The sequence below is a fragment of the Centruroides vittatus genome, unplaced genomic scaffold (assembly GCF_030686945.1).
Source record: "Centruroides vittatus isolate TY-2023 unplaced genomic scaffold, ASM3068694v2 contig_349, whole genome shotgun sequence".
Lineage (NCBI taxonomy): Eukaryota > Metazoa > Arthropoda > Arachnida > Scorpiones > Buthidae > Centruroides > Centruroides vittatus.
This window is the reverse complement of record NW_027122172.1, coordinates 67050-89382: the sequence shown is the minus strand read 5'-3', so window position 1 is coordinate 89382 and position 22333 is coordinate 67050. Positions and strand designations below refer to the sequence as shown.

The 22333-nt window shown below is 34.6% G+C and overlaps 1 protein-coding gene across 4 annotated transcripts in view; it reads left to right on the top strand.

Moving 5' to 3' along the window:
- The window catches only part of ND-75 (NADH dehydrogenase (ubiquinone) 75 kDa subunit), a 73533-nt gene that overhangs the window by 7001 nt on the left and 44199 nt on the right, over positions 1 to 22333 (top strand). For 2 of the 4 annotated variants that reach the window (XM_067269240.1, XM_067269242.1), the window contains exons 2-7: positions 12400 to 12491; positions 12570 to 12670; positions 12756 to 12863; positions 15394 to 15470; positions 19292 to 19373; positions 19444 to 19508. In XM_067269240.1, coding sequence (XP_067125341.1) covers positions 12431 to 12491; positions 12570 to 12670; positions 12756 to 12863; positions 15394 to 15470; positions 19292 to 19373; positions 19444 to 19508 — 494 coding nt within the window. In that variant the 5' untranslated portion in view covers positions 12400 to 12430. Of the gene's footprint in view, positions 1 to 11310; positions 11328 to 12399; positions 12492 to 12568; positions 12682 to 12755; positions 12864 to 15393; positions 15471 to 19291; positions 19374 to 19443; positions 19509 to 22333 lie in introns of those variants that run through there. The other 2 variants (XM_067269241.1, XM_067269243.1) reach the window with 2 other exon arrangements.

Sequence of the window (22333 nt, the reverse complement as noted above, 5' to 3'; positions counted from 1 at the left end):
ATAAGCGATTTTAATTCCCTTTTCCTTCGCAATTGCATTGTATATTGTTTTTAGGTGTGGGTTGTACGTTACCGGGGTTCTTTCTATGTTCTCTTCTGTAGCAGCTTTTTTTCAGTACGCTTTCTTGGTTCGTTCTACTGCTTATATGGAGGTGCCGGTTATATAACTTTTTTACAATGCTGCTGTAACCGTGTTCTCTTGCGTTCAACCCACACCTAAAAACAATATACAACGCAATTGCGAAAGAAAAGGGAATTAAAATCGCTTTTAGGAGAAACCTTTCCATATACAGTCTATTGAGAAACGGAAAGGACGCACATAACCCGAACAGACTTCCGGGAGTATATAGTATCCCTTTGAAAGATGACAAATGGCAGAAGCAATTATTGTACATAGGGTCCACCAAACATCCACTATGCACTAGAATAAAGGAGCATAAATCCGATATTACCCGCTATAAATACACAACGGCATTGTCCTCGTATGCAACAAACCCGGACGTAACACCGATTTTTAATGAGGCAGGAGTGATCCGCACCACCCAACATCAAGAACATCTGAGAACTTTGGAAGCGATGGAAATTTTCAAGGCCGATTGCACAACAACATGCATCAATTTCAAAGAGGAAACGAATCTCTCTACAGTTTGGCAATTTTTATTGGAAGAAAGGTCATAAATGATTAAATGTTACATGTAATTAGCATAGGATGCGCACATTGTTTTCCCAACCGAAAAAAAGAAATTTTAAAAGTTTAGAACGGCACGCAGTTGCCGCGCGTACTCGAACTTTTAGAAGCGGAACACGTTCCATTTATTCAAAGCATTCGATTATCAAATCCAGTTACAGCAAAACTTGGCCTGAGGAAGAGCCCAGGAGGGGCAGCGAAAACGTTTGCCAGTTTATAAATATTTCACGCCAGTTATCAGTTACAGAAGGTATTTATTTTGTTTAAATATAAACAATTAAATTTATTTTCTTACTGAAAAGTTCATTTTTTTCCTTTTACTTCTAAGAAACCTTTACTCATCTCCATTGCAGGTTTTAATAAACCTAACATTGGCTCACTCAAACCCTCAATCAATAGAATGACCAGTTGATGGAGGATAGTGATCAACATATCTATATCACATCATACATGAGCATTTCTGACAACCTAATCTAGATATGAACTTGAGTTCCTCGGAGCATGTATTGTACTTTTGCCAGCTGGCTACCAAAGTAATTTAATTAAGAAAAGATTTCAAATCAAAGTTTGAATTGATGTTTTAAAAATATAACAGAATATTAATTAATTTACATGTGAATCAATTCTGTTTAAGCATTCCATATGTTTAAACTAGTGATGTAACGAATATTCGGTTACTACCCGGTATTCGGCCTATTCGGCTTATTTTTCACTATTCGGCCGAATACCGAATACCTAAAAACAGGAGTAAGAAATAATACCGAATATTTAGTCACTATTCGGTCGAATACCGAATACTTAAAAACAGGAGTAAGAAATAACAAAAACACAGTAAATTAATCATTTTGGTAACTTTTATTAATGCTGAAAATTAAACAATAATTATTAAAGTTAATAAGAAATAGCATCTAACTCTAGTATTAAATTATTTCGTAATTAAATAATAATATAGCCTTTATCTAGCCCGATATCTTACGGCATCGATGGCGTGCAGGTTAGAATGTATCGGGCATTAATATTATTGATTAGTTAATTATGTTATTAGTTAATTATGTATTCGCATATATTTTAATATTTTTTTACGATATTTTAAAATGATTTATGAAACGTTTTATTGAAACTTATCGTATTTAATGAAAGAATTATTTATCTATTTCTAGAAGATGAGTAACTAATATATAATTTATTTTATATATAAAGCGAAGAATGAGCATTTCTCATTATATACAAAAGATAACATTTGAAATCATGTTAAATTTTAAAAATATTGACAAAAACAATAGCGACAAAATATCACAAAACTTCACATATAGAAAACCCCCAATAATATATTTGAACTGTTCCACAACTGGGGAGAAACTAGACCGTGTGTCCCCACTAAAGTATATCCTTAGGGCACTATTCGGTCTACAAATACGTATTAAAAACAAAATTTTAGAGTTAAAAAGATCGATTGCAAATAAAATAACTTATAACTTACATCTAAATACCAACAACTGCCGAATCATATCGGGCTGTTTACAGCTATTATATAAATTATAAACCAATTTGGCAGTAGAGGTAGACGTTAGGCTCCATCTCGTATTAACTTTAATAATTATAATTTAATTAATTAATTAAAATAATTTAAACCTACTGGAAGAAAAAATCGTAGTGACAGCGGGCCGATAGAGAGCAGAGTGCGCGATCCTTGCCATAATGCGGTTTGCGCGCCAATTTTCGTACTTGCGTTAATCGAGCCGAATAGTTTGGCCGAATATTCGGCCATTTGGCCACGCTCCTGGCCGAATATTCGGTATTCGGTCATGCTCCTAGCCGAATATTCGGTATTCGGCTGAGGCCAAATATACTATTCGTTACATCACTAGTTTAAACACAATATTTATTTTAGAATGTTTAAGCAGTGTAGATGTGACAACAGAATGGAGAATGTTCCAAAAATGCTTATCTTTATCATATTAAAATGATTATTAAATAAAGATGATTTTTTTTTGGTTGACAATATGTTGGCATTTTTTTTAAAATATTGGAATTTATGGTTTTAGACTTTGGTTTTAGTTTCATAAATTTTCCCAGAAATCTTTTGTTACGTGGTTGTGAATGTTGAAAATGGATTCCAACATTTAGAAAGCACTTGCTGTTTATCAGGTTATGTTAACATCTATATTAGCAAGGTTGAGGCCGAAGTTTTAAATGCAAAAACATGTACGTCGGACATTCAGCGTCGCTTTCCTGTAAGCCTAGAAGTTTGACAATGGTGTTTGGAAAGTCAGTGGAATCATGCTCGACATTCCAAACACCATTGTCAAACTTCTAGGCTTACAGGAAAGTGACGCTGAATATCCGATGTACACGTTTTTGCATTTAAAACTTTGGCCTCAACCTCACTATTAACATATTAAAAATATCAATATAAAGTGATGCAATTGGTTGATTACTCACTTGCAAATTTTTTCATAATGGAAAGTTGAGATGAGGTCAAATTTTTCCATTGCAGGATGACACAAAACCACTTTATTGATGTCCTCTGTACAATTTTAGCTGCAGTTCCATTCAAGTGGGATTAGGCAGTTTTTGGTTCGTTTGCTATACTTTGAGTAATTATTAATAAGTTAAAAGAGATAAGATGATAAGAGCCATCCAAGAAACAAAGCATTGATAAATATATATAACTGCTAACCTTTTAATGCTTTGCAGTAAATTTTAACGTATCACAAACATTTTCAGCCTGGCCAGAAAACATTTTTAAAAGGTTAGTGGATATATATATAGACTAACTAGTCTCTAACTAAAATTTAGTTAGAGACTAATTATCATCACATGATGGTATAAATCAGATCTGGCAAACTTAATAGTAGGTGTGATCTATTTTCGAGAGTATAGTGCAGTGAAATTTTTTTAACTTGACATCTGGTATGTTGGTAAACTAAATAAGCTGACCAGTAGCATCCATGGAAGCTGTGGAAGTGCTGCTTCCTTTGTATTTTTTAAAATATAAATACGTATTGTGTGATTATTTTCATATTTTAACTTACTTTTGTGGCCAACGTGGCAACACTTACCGAGCCCCTAGATTTTGCCATTTGCCTCCCAGTCAGCCATTCTGACCACGTACATGGTATTGCTGACACTCTCTGTACTAGAGCTCCAAATAAATTTGTTTTACCCGTTAAACTCTGTGGTTATTTCATCTAGAACCCCAAAGTGGTGAGCCAGTCGTGATCACAAGAACTTATTTACCCAATTCTGTGAGTAGTTTATTAGTTATATATTTCCGTCATGATGAAAAGCAAAGACCCCATTGAGGTAGCACTAGTATTGGTGAAAATTCCACCATTTTGGAGAAAGAACGCTAAAGTATGGTTCACACAGGTGGAATCACAATTTGCTGTCTCTAATATCACAACAGAGGTTACGAAATACCATCATGTACTAGGATCGCTTGACTGTGAAATAGCCGAATTGGTCGCCGATCTAATATCTCTACCGTTGACAAGCACGCCCTACACGGACCTAAAATCGCGATTAATCAACGAGTTCGAAGAATCCGAAAGTAGGAAGGCAAAAAAATTACTTTTAGAAATTGAGCTAGGAGACAAAAAGCCCTTGGCACTACTAAGAGAAATGTGGGCACTGGCCGGTACGCAAGTAACAGACGAATTTCTTAGAACTCTCTTTCTACAGAGGTTGCCTAACAACGTGTGTTCAGTTTTAGTGACCAAGCAAGACAGTCTCCATACCTTGGCCGCTATGGCTAACAAAATTATGGAGATAACCAGTCTCAATTCAGACATATGTTCCACCAGTGATGCAACCGCACACCAGACAGATCGGCTCTCTCGTTTGGAGAAAGCTGTGTCAGAACTTGCCATTTTGATCCACAAGTTACGAGCTCGTTCCCCCTCATGCTCAGAGAGATGACGACGTTCTCCCAGTCCAAATCTACCGGGTTATAATGTTTGTTGGTATCACTTAAAATTCAAAGCTAATGCCAAGAAGTGCACCCCACCTTGTTCTTTTAAATGTGTTATCAAGGAAGCCTCGGGAAACGACTAACCCCGCTCTCTCTGCAACCCAGAGGGGCGGGGAGAAAACATCCAATCGCTTATTTATTTTTGATTCTACCACTGGTTGCAGATTCCTGGTAGACTTGGGGGCATACATCTCTGTCTTACCTCCCACCACTCTAGAAAAACGACATATCAGTAATCGCCAACTCTACTCAGCTAATGGCTCCGTGATATCTACATATGGGGAGCGCCTCCTTAAACTTGATATTGGACTCCGACGAACTGGGCATTGCTGGCCATTTACTTTAGCAGATGTACAGCACCCTATTATAGGAGCAGACTTTCTAAGTCACTTCAGCATTCTTGTGGATTTAAAGAATAGGTGCTTAAGAGATAATCTCACTCACCTGGCAACCCCAGGAACTACCACCACCACAAATCAGCAGACAGTGCTAATGGTATCACCTCAACAGAAGTATTCCAAGCTTCTCTTGGAGTTTCCCAACCTCCTGAAGGAACAACCTACATATCAGCAAGTTAGTGACCATAATGTCTACCATACAATCGTCACAACAGGACCTCCAGTCACTGCTAAGCCAAGATGACTTCCTCCTGATAAGCTTGCACAGGCAAAGCTGGAATTCCAACAGATGATAGACATGGGAATATGCAGGCCCTCCAAAAGTTGCTTGTCCAGCCCTATACATCTTGTTCCAAAGAAGGACGGTTCATCACGTCCTTGTGGGGACTACTGGGCCTTGAACGCTATCACTATACCAGACTGGTACCGGATACTCCAACTTCAAGATTTCAATTGCCAACTAAGAGGCAAATCCATCTTTTCTAAAATACACCTGGTGCAGGCATTTCACCCTGTGACACCAGAGGACGTTCCAAAAACAGCCATGATCACACCCTTTGGCTTATATGAATTTTTAAAATTGCCCTTTGGACTACGCAATGCTGCCCAGTCATTTCAAAGATATATTCACGATATTTTACGTGAATTAGACTTTGTCTACTCGAGATGCGACGAGGTCATATCTTGTTCAGAGGAGGAGCACGTATCCCATTTAAGAACACTATTCACTAGACTCCACAGGCATGACATGAACATCAACCTGTCAAAGTGTGTTTTTGGTGTACAGGAGGTTTCTTTCCCGGACTATAATGTCTCCCAAGCAGGAATTGTTCCCCTGCTTGAACGAGTTCAAACCATCCAAAACTTTCCACGCCCGGATACTATAGAACAGCTCCGAAAATTTTTAGGGCTGGTCAACTTTTATAGACGTTCACTTTCCAACACGGCAAGCTCTTTTTGATTTGTGCAAAGATACCAGGAAAAGAGATAATGAAAAGTGCAATGGACCCCAGAGTCAATTGCAGCCTATGAATGACTTAAAGAGGAACTAGCAGGTGCTTGCCTCTTGGCCCATCCCTCCACTGATCTTCCAATGATGTTGATGGTGGATGCATCAGACTTCGCAATAGGTGCAGCTCTTCAACAAAAGAACAGTTCCATTGTCGAACCTCTAGGCTTCTTTTCTAAAGCGCTAACCAAACCACAGGCTAACTATAGCACATATGACCGTGAACTTTTAGTGGCATATTCAGCAGTGTGATACTTCAGCCACGTTTTAGAAGGCAGGAATTTCACGATATATACTGATCATAATCCCCTAACCCATGCATTCCAGCAACGTTCAGATAAGGCATCCCCTCACCAACTCCTTCATTTAGACTACATTGGCCAATTTACCACAGATATCAGGTACATACCAGGGAAGGACAACATAGCTGCAGATGTCTGCTCAAGAATTAGCTCTATTTTTCTCCCAACAGGAATACCCCTGGAAGATATTGCCGCTGCACAAGCTGTGGACCAAGAGCTTGCCCAACTTCAACAATCACAATCATGTTTGCTGAAATTTCAAAAGATTTGCCTTGATAACGGCATTGAAGTGACATGCGATATCTCAACAGGCAAACACAGGCCTTATGTACAGTACCTGAACAGTACCGCCGGCTAGTTTTTGACTCACTACATGGGTTAGCACATTCAGGAATGAGAGGTTCAGTGGACCTGGTCAGCAAATGCTTTATTTGGCCATCAATAAGGAAAGGTGTCACATTGTGGGCTAAAACCTGCATTCCTTGTCAGAGAGTCAAAGTAGGAAGACATACTAACAGTGCAGTGGGGACCTACAGCCAAGTTGATCGCCGTTTTTTTCACATCAATGTGGATATAGTGGGTCCCTTGTCATTTTGCCAAGGCTTTACCTATCTAGTCACAATCATAGAACGATTTTTACGTTGGCCAGAAGCAACACCGGTGGCAGACATCTCAGCTGAGACTATAGCCAATGTAATCCTTTCTACATGGATTGCATGGTTTGGCATACCACGCATTATAACCACTGACAGGGGTCGCCAGTTTGAATGCCAACATTTTGCTGATCTCACCAAAGCCCTGGGAATTAGCCACATTAAAACAACAGCATACCACCCAGCTGCAAATGGGAAAATTGAACGGTGGCATCGTCAGCTAAAGTCCTCGCTGAGAGCTCAACTGACTGATAACTGGGTTGCTAAACTCCCAACCATCCTCTTGGGGCTAAGATCCTATGTCATCCCCAACTACAACACTACAGCAGCAGAGATCACGTACAGCAAACCCATTTCACTGCCTTCTGATCTCCTTGTCGACCATGAGACTACTTCTGCCAACAATTTTCCTACCTTGATCTTCAGGTTGAAGGATCATATGCGGTCGATCCGCCCGGTCAGAGATGTCCACCACTCGTCTAAGAATATATTTTTACACCCCGAGTTGATGAATACTTCGCACATCTTCGTGCACCATGATGCATTATGAAAACCATTACAATCAATCTACGATGGCCCTTTCTATGTCTTACGACACTCGGAGAAACACTTTGACTTAGATACACCTCATGGGAAGCAAACTGTTTCAATTGACCGTCTCAAACCCGCCTTCTTTCTTAAAGATACAACCACTTCTCTGCCATCCTCCAACAGTGACAATGGATCTGTGGATAGAAATGACCACCCGCCGGATGAGACCACTCAAATCAAGGAACCTTGCCCACGGACAACTCGTTCTGGATGAACTGTACATTTCCCTTTTAAGTTCTTGAGTGTTGTCACTGGGGAGGGAGTATGTGGCCAACCTGGCAACACTTACTGAGCCCCTAGATTTTGCCCGTTGTCTCCCGGTCAGCCATTCTGACCACGTGCATGGTACTGCTGACACTTTCTGTACTAGAGCTCCAAATAAATTTGTTTTATCAATTAAATTCTGTGGTTATTTCATCTAGAACCCCAAACTTTGAATTAATTAAAATTAATGTTTTATTATAACTACATTATGCATCTTATTACAAATTTCTATACTACATGTGAAAAAAATGATAAAATTGCTATTGTATACTTGAATATAAATTTAGTATATGCATATTCCTAATGAAAGTGCTGTATTGTCAAAAATGGGATAGCTTCCATGGCAAAAAGATTTGAATTGCATAAAGCAGCCAGATTATACGCATTCATGCATGCACTTTACAGAGTACCAATTTCATGCAGTTTAGCTGGTGGATGCTACATGCCAAAATATCGTATAATGCTTCCAATGATTCTATCCAGGCCTGGCATATCTTCCCTGTCATGAAATGTCACTGCATGCCACTGAAGCTGACACATCCAGCATGCCATTTGGGGTTATCAGTGCATTGTTATTTATTATTGTCATTGACAACTTCCAATATAATCATCATGGAAACAGAGGAAGACCAAAACATCATGATGATGCTGGGTAAAACCAGTTAACTTGTGCATGATTATTCTAAAGACTTTTTCAAAGACATCAGTGTACAGGTTTAATATAAGAAGAAAAATATTTAGGATATTTGGAATCAATAATTATCACAGAAACAGATACAGTACAATACTGTTAATATACTCTGATAATTTAGAGTGCATCTGTATTTATATGCAATAAAAGTGTTTGAAGTACAAAGTAGATAGAGAGTTCTTGTTTCAAGTCAATCAAGAGTAGGAATAGCCTTGAAAAATTGAAATGGCACATTAAACAATCATAAAAGGCAGATTTGTACAGTTTTACATGCAAAGATATGTAAAATTGTGCAGGAAATTGAAAAAAAGCAGAAAAACTTCCATTTTCTGATAAGGTGACATATTTGATAAACCAGCACTGCATCAGTCCCAGCAATGCCGGGTTAGTGGAATCTCACTGTACCAATTATCAACCATTGCATTTTTATTTGTTTGTAAAAGTTTATTAATTCACTTTAAAATTATTCTGTATAAACACAGTTATATTTATGTATTACATAGTAACGAAGTCCCAGATTATTTTTATTATTTGTTAGACATTGAGGCATTAGAAATTAAACAGTAGCATATGGACTGTTTATTTTGAAAGTGGTGTATATCCATTTTTGGAAAAAATTGAGAAATCACATAATATACATACAATTCAGTGTGAACTTTTTATTTTTAAACAATTCACACTTATTATTTAAAAATAACCATAAGCATAAATAAACAACAACTAACCCGTTATATATAAAGACCAATAACTGCCGAATTATCGGGCTAGCAAATGGCTATAGTAATATTAATAATTTAATAATTCGGGCCGATTCTTTTCTTCCAGTTAGGCCTAAATTTATTTAAATTATTTAATTAAAATTCTAATTATTAAATTTAGCAAGAGATGGCACCTAACGCCTAACTCTAGTACTATAGCCATTTGCTAGCCTGATAATTCGGCAGTTATTGGTCTTTAATAACCATAAGCTTTGATCAATTAAAAATTCATTGATAAATGACATTGCATATTGATTGATTATGAAAGTGGTGTAAGTCCATTTTCTGCATTCTAAACAATTGGGTAAACACACTAAACAAAGTTTTTGTAGCCTCTTCCCCTCTTTGGATGTCCAACATAACTCGACCCCCATTAAAACCTTTATCACTTTATGAACGATAGATACCATAAATAGAAATGAAACATACAAGAAACTTTGAAATAAATATAATAAAATGCATAAACTCTATAAAATTTAATGAAATAAATGGATGTCCACTAATGCTCAACCGTTCTTGTCTGACTTGTCTTAAGGAAAGGGATTAATTCCCTCCCTTCCTTCCAGTGGACATCATTTATGGACAGCCTCTTATAACAGAGGAGTACAACTGTGAATTTTACCAATAAATGTACAGTTTGATGGAATGGGGAAAAAAATCCATGTAATGAACCTAAATTAAAAGTAGTGTCTAATGGTAGCTCATGATAATGATAAACTTATCATAAAACAGTTTAACAATAAGTAAATATTTGTAAAATAGGGCTGGCGGAAATACAGTATTAACACGTAAAAACACGTAACAGATAATGAAAATCTTCTTTAGTCGCTTAGACTGTTTTACATAATTTGGCAGAGGCGTAGCCTCTAAAGCAGTGGTTCTTAACCTTTTAGTGATGACGGACTATTTATCAAAATTTTTCTCTTGCCATGGACCACGAGCTGTTTGGCAGTAATATAAGTTCTTATAAGGTTGTTCGATAAATTAAACATGTATAAAATTATTCGAAACCAAGAGTATTATATTATTTGCAAAAATGCTACATTAATTATATTATTTTAGTGCAATTTTTGTAACTGCATAGTGTTTACCAACTGCTGGATTCTTTGTTCAGTGCTACTCAAAGCCAAACGCATGTCGGCACTGGCATCCAACCGATTTCGATGTTTACTTTTAATTATCAAAAGCACTGAGAATCCTTGCTTGCATAAATATGTGGTTGAAAATAAAGTTAGGTACCGTAAAGCAATTTCTCAAATTTTAGAGAAAGCAATAGCTTTATGGCTCCAAAAACTTTCAAGATTAATTTCTGCCTCGAAAGTATCCTTGCAGTTACTATCGTGTTACATTTCAATTAACTCTTCTTGTATTTTATCCGGCATCTCAGAAATGTTGACTATGAAAGGATTGTGGATCAGTTTCCGAATAATGCCTTCCAGGAGGTCTTTTAAAGGAAACTGGCCCCTATTCAGGTGTTACAAACGTGGAGAAAACCCGGAGAACTCCGCGTGCCAGCCCGTCCGAACGCAATGGGAACCCGCAACCAAGCTCTCAGTGTTTAGCGACAGAACCGCTCGGCCACTGGTGGGCATCTCAGCACACAATTGTCAATAATTGGGTTCAATGTATCAAACACAGAAAAATTCTCTCTTTCAACTTTGCTGATCAATAGGTCGATTTTAGCGATAAACATACTGATTTTATCTTCAAATGCAAATATATTGCTAGTGCCTTCCAATTTCATATTTCCTGACCGTTGCAGTTGAAAGTTCAATTTATTTAGTTTGTGCAAAAAAATCCACGAAATAAGCAAAATGTATTTGAAATTTGAACTGACAAAACTCGTCGTCATTTATTTAATAATTTTAGGATGACTTCACGGACCACTTCGGGTGCTTTCAGGGACCACCGGTGGTCCACAGACCACCGGTTAAGAACCACTGCTCTAAAGAAAGGTCGTCTCTGCTGTGGAGAATAGTTTGTTCCTGGTGATTGGACATGGCGAGTAAAGAAGATTTTCATTATCTGTTTACGTGTTTTTACGTGTTAATAAGTAAATATTTTTAATGTTCAGAATAAACAACACAATTTTATTTCTTGTTATTATATGTAAACAAAATCAGAATAAAACAATGTGTTTCAAGTAAAATTGAGTTTTACATAATAGAAATTTAATGAGTTTTACAGTTCAATAATTTTGAAAGTGGTGTAAGTCCATTTATGACCCAGAAAGAATATATTAGTTTAGCTAAATTCACATAGAAGTCTTTATGCAATTAACTTACATATTTCTAAAGTCATAGAAACATTGTCAAACTTAGTACACTTTATTTATATTTATATTTTTGAATCAACTAAAATGCAAACATTTAAATATCTCGAAAGAAGAAAAATGGACTTACACCACTTTCAAAATAAACAGTCCATATATAGGTAACCCTGCAACAAACAGGTATTTTATTTCCATTCATCTTGAAATCATAAGTTAGGCTCTTCTTTGACATTTATTTTACACAAAACTGAAATTGTTTAGGGCAAAATAAAGCAATTTTTAAAATAAAAAAAAATATCCTTGACTGTTGAAATAAAGAACATTCCTTCTCTCTCATCTCTCTCATTCCTTGATTCACTATCTGCACATGCTCTTAACTGTGCTGTAATAATAAGAAAGCTTTATAGATTATAGTGCTATCAACTCATACAACCCATAAAACTTTTTTATATGTACATGAATATCATTGCAAAAATTATGGAAGTAATATTTTTATAGACATCACAAATATTTTTGCATTTTAACAGGCTGTAGATCATAATCAATTGGTCAATGTTGATTAGTCCACCAGATTGTGCCAACACCAGCACAGTTAAGCTGGAATAACTTTTCTAGCTTAACTGCAATTTTGTCTCTCTATATGAAAGATTTGAATTTATCTTAAATTGCTTATATCATTTAATTTTTGCAATGATATTCATGTACTGTACATATATTTCACATTCAGTTTATTTTACATGTTTGCACCATGTTGATTTTCTATCTTTGATCTCAAATTTTATATTTAAACTTTGATTTCAGTTAACTGAAGAAGTTAAAATTACTTTTAACGATGCTACGAATATCTTCAAAATGCATAAAACAATCTTTAGGAACTGTATGGAATCAATCTGGCAAGTTATCTGTCATCTGCTATTACATAATTTATTTAGAAGTTTAATGAACATTTTGGTTTAATTTTCTTTTTTTAGTTCGTGCGAGCACTTCGACTTCGGTACAAGAAAGCAAAAAAATTGAAGTGTTTGTTGATGACAAACCAGTGCTAGTTGAACCAGGAACTACTGTTTTACAGGTTGAAATATTGTAAATAATGTAATAAAGAAAAATTAATTATAATTTTTAAAAATTTTATTTTAAATAAATGAATATAAATATAGGCAGCTGCAATGGTAGGAGTTGAAATACCAAGATTTTGTTATCACGAGAGACTTTCTGTTGCTGGTAATTGTCGAATGTGTCTGGTGGAAGTTGAAAAATCTGCAAAAGTATGTGTAAATTGATAATGTTATTATTTCAGAATTGTTTTTTTATAAGGAATATAATGACATTCCTTTAAATCATTATTTTGAAGCATTATATTAGAAGTTTATCAAATAATACTTAAAATTATTAAAACTTATTAATACTTAAAAGTACTAACAATCATTTTAGTAATTAGTAAAATATTCTTTGTAAATTTGAAACTGTGTCTTTTCTTTTTCTTTATTTCTTTAGCACAATGAAGTGTGATCAATCAAATACTAGGCAGTTTTTCATTCTTTATTTATTCAATTTCAGTTAATATGCATTTTGGGATCACAAAGCCCCTCCTCAGTTAACTGTTTTTGAAAATGTACATTCAATTACTACATATAAATAAATCTCTAAAACTACTCATAGCACTGGTTTTTTATTTTTATTTAGAAGATTAAACAACTGGATTATTAACAACAGGATTATTAATTAACTATATTCTACAGGATTTTCATTGTTAAAATTTATAAATTATTAATAAATATTTTTTGATATTTTTTAGTAGCTTTTTTCTTTGTTTTACAGATCATTTTTACTAACATGTGGCTAATGTAAATATATTTGCAATGATTTTTTTTACACTACTTTTTGTTATAACAATTTTCTAAATTTAACAAATAATTTTTACAATTCCAAAACACTTATAGCTAATACTTATTTGTTTTTATGCTATTTTTTTCTTTTTTTAATAACACATAGCTAATTTAAATACATCTAAGGTTAATCAATCTTTTTTACATTTTTATAATTTCTATGACTTCTAACCTAATTTTTCAAATCCAAAAAATAATTTTTCAACTTTACAATATTTTTAGCCAATTCTCATTTATTTTTATACTAAGATTTTTGTTTATACTGTTTTTATTATTCAGAATTTCTAAGCTCTCTGTAAATTTTCTATTATATGCATTTTTTCTTTTTGCAAAATTTTTATATTGTCTTTGTCTATGTTGCAATTATTTAGTGTGCAGTGTTCGTAGAATGCTGAATTATTTCTACTGTATTTCAGATTCGCTATATGTTCCTTAAGTCTAATTTCCATTTTAGTTTTGTTTCTATTATATAATATTTTGTAGTGTGGAATTGAATAAACTACAATGAATTACTAACAATCACCTTATAAAGCAATTTAATAATTAAAAACAATGGGATCGGTATACTTAATAAAATACTAAAAACAAAGATTATTCTTAGTTCTAAAACAAGTAAAAATCTACTTTGACTTAATCCGACTTCGAGGAACAAATACAAGTTAAATAGACAAACTAATAATGAAACAAATCTCTTAAACTTTCATTATTACCAGCTTTTTTATTCTGTTTTTTCTTTACAATTGATATATTCCAATGTTTTGTTCCTCGAAGTCGGATTAAGTCAAAGTAGTTTTTTACTTGTTTTAGAACTAAGAATAATCAATAATCTTTGTTTTTAGTATTTTATAAAGCAATTTGTTACTAGAGGCAGATGTTAGGCACCATCTCTTAACTAAATTAATAATTATAATTTAAATAAATGAGTAAATAAATTTAGAATCTTCTGGAATAAAATAATAATTTATTTAAATTATAATTATTAGTTTAGTTAAGAGATGGTGCCTAATGTCTACCTCTAGTAACAAATTGCTTCAGTGGCGTAGCGAGGGGGTGTATGCACCGGAGGCCACTCGCAGAGGCGCACCCAAATGGTCTCCAAGACAAACTATGTGTGTTTCTGGAGGGGGAGGGAGGTGCCAATAAAGTGTCGTGTCCTGGGTGCCAGTTATGTTCGCTACGCCACTGAATTACTTTATATCAATCATTTAATTAGCCAGATTATAGCCCGATATTTAAGGCAATTGTTGGTAATTCATTATATACTCATTGGGCTTAGAGATGTTTACTATGAATAAACTATGTGAGTGATTTCTTCTACTTTTTGTTTTTCTTTTTGGGCAGATTGCTTCCTTTTAATTTTACAATATAATTTTTTATATGTTGGAGCTAATTTCACGTTAATTTTTTCAATTGCATTATGAATATTCTCATAATCTTTTTATGTATGGAAAGGCCATGTATTTTATCTTTGATGTCTTTTTTTTTTCTTGGTGTTTTCTTTCTTTACATGTATTTTTTCTTCCCATTGTTTGAGTAACCTATTTGGATAGCCATCTAGGATAAATTTCTTTTTTTAATTCTATTATACTTCTCTGCACATTGATACATTTACTGATCCTGTTTTTTTATTTTATTGTATTCCATTCTAAATATGTTTTCTTTAATGTATAAAGGTATATTAGAGTTATGCTTAATAGTTATTAGTAGGTATATTAATTGATGATGATATTAAATTGAAGTTAAATTTCCATTATTTTATTATTTTTCCAAGATCTGTTCTTGATCAATAATTAATTTTGAATTCATGATTTTAAATATCATAGAGCCTGTAGGTATGCTATATAGTCTTAAATTCAGTTGAAATGTATACATATTATATATTCAAAACATTTATTTATTTATTAAATAGCCAGTTGCAGCTTGTGCAATGCCTGTTATGAAAGGTTGGAGAATAAAGACTAATTCTGAGATGACAAAAAAAGCAAGGTAAAAAGTTATTAATAAGTCATTCAAATTTAATATGTTATATTTAAGAAATTTTACATTATGCTTTTTAAAGGCATAAAATAAATTTGATGTATTTTTCTACCAGTTAACCTGTAAATAATTATAATGTTTAAGTTTTACTTATACAAGATGATATCAGAAACTTCCCAGACTAGGACTAGAACAAAGTTAGACTTACTTTGTTTAAATTTGTTTGCTCTCCCTTTCAGAACAGTCCCTTTTAGAACATACATGATAATCCCAGTACCTCTTTTATTCCTCAAAGGACTGCAGAAGGCCTTTTTCCAAAAGCCAACATACACTACCTGCAGATTTCATCTATTTGAAATTCAAATGGAATTGCAAATTTCAGAATTTAAAATTGGAATTTCAAATTTTAGATTGGTGCCCTTTAGCTTGAATTCCATTTTTGAGAACAAAGAGAAATCATAGGGGGCTAGGTCAGGTAACTAAGAAGTGTGTGGGACAACTGTCATGCTGTTAGCTGTCAAAAACTACATTGTTGTGAGGAAAATGTGTGAATGGGCACGTTGTCATGATACAACAGGAAATTGTGGCTGTGCCACATTTCTGATAATTTTCATTGCACATCCGAGGCACCTCAAAACATTGGGTAATAGTGAGAATTTACCATACTGCTAGGAAGATCAAATTCTCAGTGAATGATTCTCTTGAAGTCAAAAATCACAATGATCATGCTTTTTGTGTCACTTTGGGTTTCTCAAGCCTTTTTTGGTCTTGGTGATTGTTGACTTTTCCACTGCAATGACTGTTGTTTGTCTCTGGATCATAACTGTAAACTTGACACCTGTGATGATCCTAGAGATGAAAGTTGGATCATCGTTAGCCATCTCACAAAGCTCAAGGTACATGTCAAGATGCTGCTGTTTTTCATTGAGTTTCATTGAGCCTAGTTACAAACTCTACAGCAACTCAAAGCATGTTACAGTTTTCCATGAGGATCTGGAAGATTCTATAGTCAATTCTAACCATGTCAGCAAGCTAATGATTGTTCAATATCAGTCCCAATGGATGAGTTTGCAAATTTTTCAATAATTTCTGGTGTTTTGCTAGTGGTTGGATGCCCCAAAGGTTCTTCATCTTGAATCAACATTTAATTGACCTTGAATTGCACATGCCATTCAAACACCCGCATTTGACCTTAAAATATTACTGTATGACTCTGCCAAAACATTTTTAGGAGTTTAGTAGCATTTGTGTGAAGTTAACTAAACTTCACACAAAGTTTGATGCAGGTTTATTGTTCATATTTGTTATCTATCATTCTATCATGCAGATCACAAAGTGGTTATATCTCAAGGTTGCAAAAAACCATGCTCAAAAGTTTACCATGTGTTTACAGATCAAGTCCCCAGAAAAAAGAAAAGATATCTTAGAGTTAGCACATCTCACTATTTTTTCATCGATATTTAACTTCAGTGGCGTTACTTACATGCAACAAAAAGGAGTAGCCATGGGCAGCCCACTCACTGGCTCGCTATGTGAGATGCTACTAACAATGCTAGAGAATGCAGTGTTGCCTAAATACGAAAAGCAAATGCTAATGTACGCTTGATACGTGGACGACGTGGTCATTTTGTGGAAAGCAATACCCAACATACAGCATTTTATTAAGGACATAAATGATAACAGACTTGGCCTAGAAATAGAACTCGAGCAGGAAAATGATAAGATGATACATTTCTTGGACCTATCCATACAAATTGACAACCAAGGACACTTCCGTACTAAGATGTATAGGAAACCTACCTACAACCCTATATTTATCCCCTGGATCTCCCACGCCCCCCCCTGCATATAAACTTGCAGCTTTTTGTGCGCCCATCAAAAGAGCCTATTTGCATTGTAACACCACCAAGGACAGAACAGATGAGCTGAATTATATATGTAAATTAGCCAAGAATTACAGGGTTAATATTAATGCAATTATCCACCAAAGCAAGACACCCCGCACGGAAAGTACTCCACCAGTTACTGAGGAGTTTACAGCGATGGAATATAGGGCATCACTATGTAACATCTTTAGACCTATTGGAAAAGCCACGAACAAAAGAATCATATTCAAAAGGAACCCTACCATTACCAGCTCTTAAGATCTGATAAAGACAAGGCTGACAGAAACGCACTTCCTGGAGTCTATGAAATCCCCATTACAGACACACAGTGACAAAATAAACTGGTGTATATTGGAGCCACAGGAAGATCTATCAAGGACAGGATAGCAGAACACCAAAGAAATGTAAGAAGTGAACAACCATGCACAGCGCTGGCTACCTGTGTTGGCCGACCCCCAAGAGGTTAAAGCAGAATGGGACCAAGCTAGGCTTTTACAAGTAGTTCGGGACATTAAGCACCGCCACTACGCAGAGGCATGGCATATCTGCAAAACAAACCATAAAGGTCTCCATCAACTTCCGGGAGTCCACTAAAGTTTCGGCTGCTTGGCGTTCAAGCTTAATTTAAATCCATGAAAACAGAAGAAACCGAAAGTTCAGAATAAGGCCTTTAACCTTATTTCTTTATATAGCCCTTCACTTGTTTAGTTCAAGAATCTTTGTTTGTATATTTTTTCATCCCGATCCCGATGTTTACTGTTATTTTTATTTTTTATTTTTATTCTTATTTTTTCTTTTCTTTCTTTATTTTTCTTTCCTTTTTTGTGCACATATCGTTATATTAGTTATTTATTACGATGACGCAAGTAATTTTGCAACGGAATATTGTTCAAAAACGTTCTAAAGCCGTTTCGTTTTTGTATTCGTACTGTCTTCGAATTTTACAACGTATTTTTCTTCTTGAGAAAGGTCTTTTAACAAGACCGAAAACATTTGAAGTTAATAAATTTGGCTGCATGTTTAAAGGTTTTCGAGTAAGTGTTTATCTATTAAGTTATATGCAGTCTCAGAAGAATTAATTTACAGAATGATACCACCTGGCAGACAGACTCACTAAACCTGGGAGCAGGATCTTCATTTGCATTTTTGCTGAATAGTACAGTTGTGAAGTGTAGTCTGAGAACTTCCTGATTACACTTTATACAGAATGATCATACTTTATACAGAATGATCACAAAGCTTATTTGTAAGAAGTACAGTCAGATGTGCTTGTTACTACTCAGTTACACCTTATGAAAAACATTTGCATCTAACATTTATTTACTGCAGACTTGTGAGATTACTTTTGAAACTCTGAATAAAGAAATAAATCATTGACTTATCTGCACTGATACCAGCATTTACTGGTGTTGAAGAGTTTTGTTTATGTATTAATTGTTAAAAAAAATTGCCAACTGAAGAGGATTTTCAATCCAAAATGCATTTTAGCAAAATTTTCTTATGATAGATAGTGAAAAATAAAAACTGTAAAATTGCATATTTGGTTACTAGCTGGTATGATAAGCCTTCTTTACATATATTATTGTTAATTGTCTACTTGGACTTTACTTATTAATAGGACTTTATACTGGTGTTTAAAGATTGGCACAGTAATGAAAGTTAGTTCAGGAAAAAACAAAATTTCTTTATTATATCACCTGTAGTAATAATTTCTGTACACATATTATACGTGTTTTGGGGCATGCTAGCCCGAAACACGTATAATATGTGTACAGAAATTAAGGACAGTAAGGCTTTTACAATTACTTCTTTATATATATTTATTTATTTTTATCAATTTAATAACTTGGAATAAAAAGGCTAGAAGCTTTACATAATTGAACATTTACTATTTAGAATGTAGAGCATATAACTATTATCATTTTATTTATTTTTATAATTTAGAGAGGGTGTTATGGAATTTTTGCTAGTAAATCATCCATTGGATTGTCCAATTTGTGATCAGGGTGGCGAATGTGATTTACAGGTATGAAGTAACTTATTATAATGATGTATTTTATAATGTATAATAAATTAATTATTAGTAAATGTTTTAGGATCAGTCGATGGCATTTGGAAGTGATCGGAGTCGATTCGAAGATATTGCATTCTCGGGAAAAAGGTGTGTAATAACTTAAATTTGTATTTCTTTAATATATTTTGCATTTTTTAACACATACATTGCAATATAAATGAAGAATAAAGAATATATATCATTCTAATTTAATTCAAAAGATTCAGATTCTTCATTTATGCATTTCTAGATTTAAACAGTTGGATATATACAAAGACATTAAATATATTTACAAGTTTGAAAACCATTTGTTGCTGCAACCTTTTTACAGCATTAATAACATAAAAATTTAATTAAATTTGCCATAGTGAAAATAATAAATCCAGTTTTCTTTCTCAGGAAGGTGAACCTTATTAGTTGATGTTTCTAATGAATAAATTTGTGTATTTGTAAACTTTTAAACTTACTAATTTATTTATAAGAATCCAGGTTCCAATCTTCTCTCTGTTTATTTGAAGATTGAAATCTTCTTGCTTCTTTGAGTTGTTTACTTAAGGTGCTAGGAACAGCATGATTAAAAAGTTTAAGAATAAGTTAGCTTTGAGTACATGTTTTCATAAAAGTTTTACAGAGTTTGATATATTTTTGATTTATAGATGATGTAATGATTCTCAAAATATGGTCTGTGGTCCAAGAGCATGCATCAGGTGATCCACAACTGGCCTAGTCATTTTTCTAAGATGCAAGCTTTTGCTTTTAGCCAGAGAAAATAACATTTCTTACCTCATGTATTTCTTACTAGCTGTTACCCGTGACTTTGCCTGTGCGGATTTTGCAAGCAAACACCATTGATGTTCAGTATTTCAACAACCATAGTAATTGTTACATAACATGTACTGCTGAGAATGTTGAGAATTGCTGAGAATCAAATGAACTGTTTTCAGTTTGATCAATTTTCTGGAACGTTTACAATCGTTTTATAATTGAATCAATATGCAATAATAAATTTGAATTTAAAACAGTTCAAACATTTGGTTAAAAAATCAAACTATATAAAAATATTAATAACAATGTCTGAAATGTTATCAATTTAATACACCTAAGTTCTCAATGAAGACTAAACTTAGTTGAAAACAAAAAATTGCATCTAAAATAGTACAGTAGAAGCCATTCTTCAAGTTAAACCTTAATGCTCTCTTCCCTGTGGGAGAATTTCAAAAAATCCCTTTATAGTGTGCATTCCCATGGCGTACCCTACTAAGATGCAGTTAAAAACAAAAAATCACATCTAAGATAGCACAGTAGTAGCTGTTCTTCTGGTTAAGCCTTAATGCTTTCCCTCTCCCCTGGAAAGGAATTTCGAAAAATCTTTTCTTAGTGTGCATTTGCATGATGTACCCTAACTGTCTACCAAATTTCACTTCTTTAGATTCACTGGTTTGCTCTGGGCATTGATGAATCAATCAGTCAATCAGTCAGGACAAGTAATTTTATATATTTAGATGTTAGTTTACTGTATAAACAAAATATTTTGGCACTCAATCAATCAATCAATCAATTATTTTATTAATGCATGAAAAGAATGCATGTCCAGCACCGCTAGGCATAGCTGGAACAGAAATACAGAAATTATTACAAAGGATCAAGTATACATAATTAGTAATGTGTACAAAACGTGAGGAAACATTGGTTACTATACAGAATAGGCATAATTGCAGAGGATACAATGATGTACACATTGGATAGGATTTACAAAATAATGGGACAATATAGGAATACAGTGTACAGAGATACAATTAAGTTAATGTACATATATACAAAGGAGTGCCAAACCTTGGCAGAAAATGAACATAGTGATGTTTGCAGTTACCAAAATTTACATACAATGACAGGATAACAGTAGTACAATGAATAATACTGTATGCCATACAAAGAAATATACCTGAGTACAGTGAAATAGAGACGACGACAATAGATTACAGTAATTACATGGTGAACAAGTAGGAAAGATGATGGCTAGTTTGAAGGAGAGTTGTGCGTGGGGACGTTTGTCCTCTTATTGTATTGATTGATGAGCAGAATAAATTGGTCGTAAGTTCCTTTATTATTAATTAGGTCATTTAAGAATTCATAGTGGGCCTTGCTTGTGGTTTACCAGAATACGGAGAAGTGCCCTCTCAGGCTCCAGCCTTGCGCAGTCCAGGATGTAGTGCAGGCTGCCGTCCTGGGTGTTACAAGTAGGGCAAATGCCACTGTTTTGAGGGTTGACAAAACGTCTTAGGTAGGCATTAAATCGGCCATGGTTTGATAAGAACTGAGTGAGCTGAAAATTCGGGGTAATCCACTTGTAGGAGTAAATTGCCAAGATGTCCGGGAAGAATTGATTTGGGCTAGGTCCCAGTTTTGCTGCCAGCTGGCGAGTAGATCATTCCATAAAAGTTTTTTGATGGTCTGTAAGTCTAGCTTGTTATATTCAATAGGAAATGTATCATTGGTGGCAGCAGATTTAGCAAGGGTGTCGGCCCTTTCATTGCCGATGTTTCCTTGGTGGGCCCGGACCCAATTAATACAGATGGAGTTATCCGACTTGTTGACAGCCTCCTGGATTTTCCTAGCAATGGGGTGCATGTTCCTATGACTGAGGAGGGAGATGGCAGAGTTACTATCAGAGTGGAGAGTGATGTTTATCTTGTGGTAATTTGTGGAGCACCAGTCGATGGCCAGTTTGATGGCAAGCAGCTCAGACTGAAAGACCGAGCAGCTGCCAAACAGCCTCACCCTACGTTAGAATATTTTAATATCATTCTGATAGACAATGAAGCTGCATCCCACCTGATTACCAGCCTTGGAGCCATCAGTGTAGATGTTAATAGAAGGCTCAGAGAGGAAAGTGTGGGAGAAATTTGTAATATCGTTTGGGTAAACTGCATTGC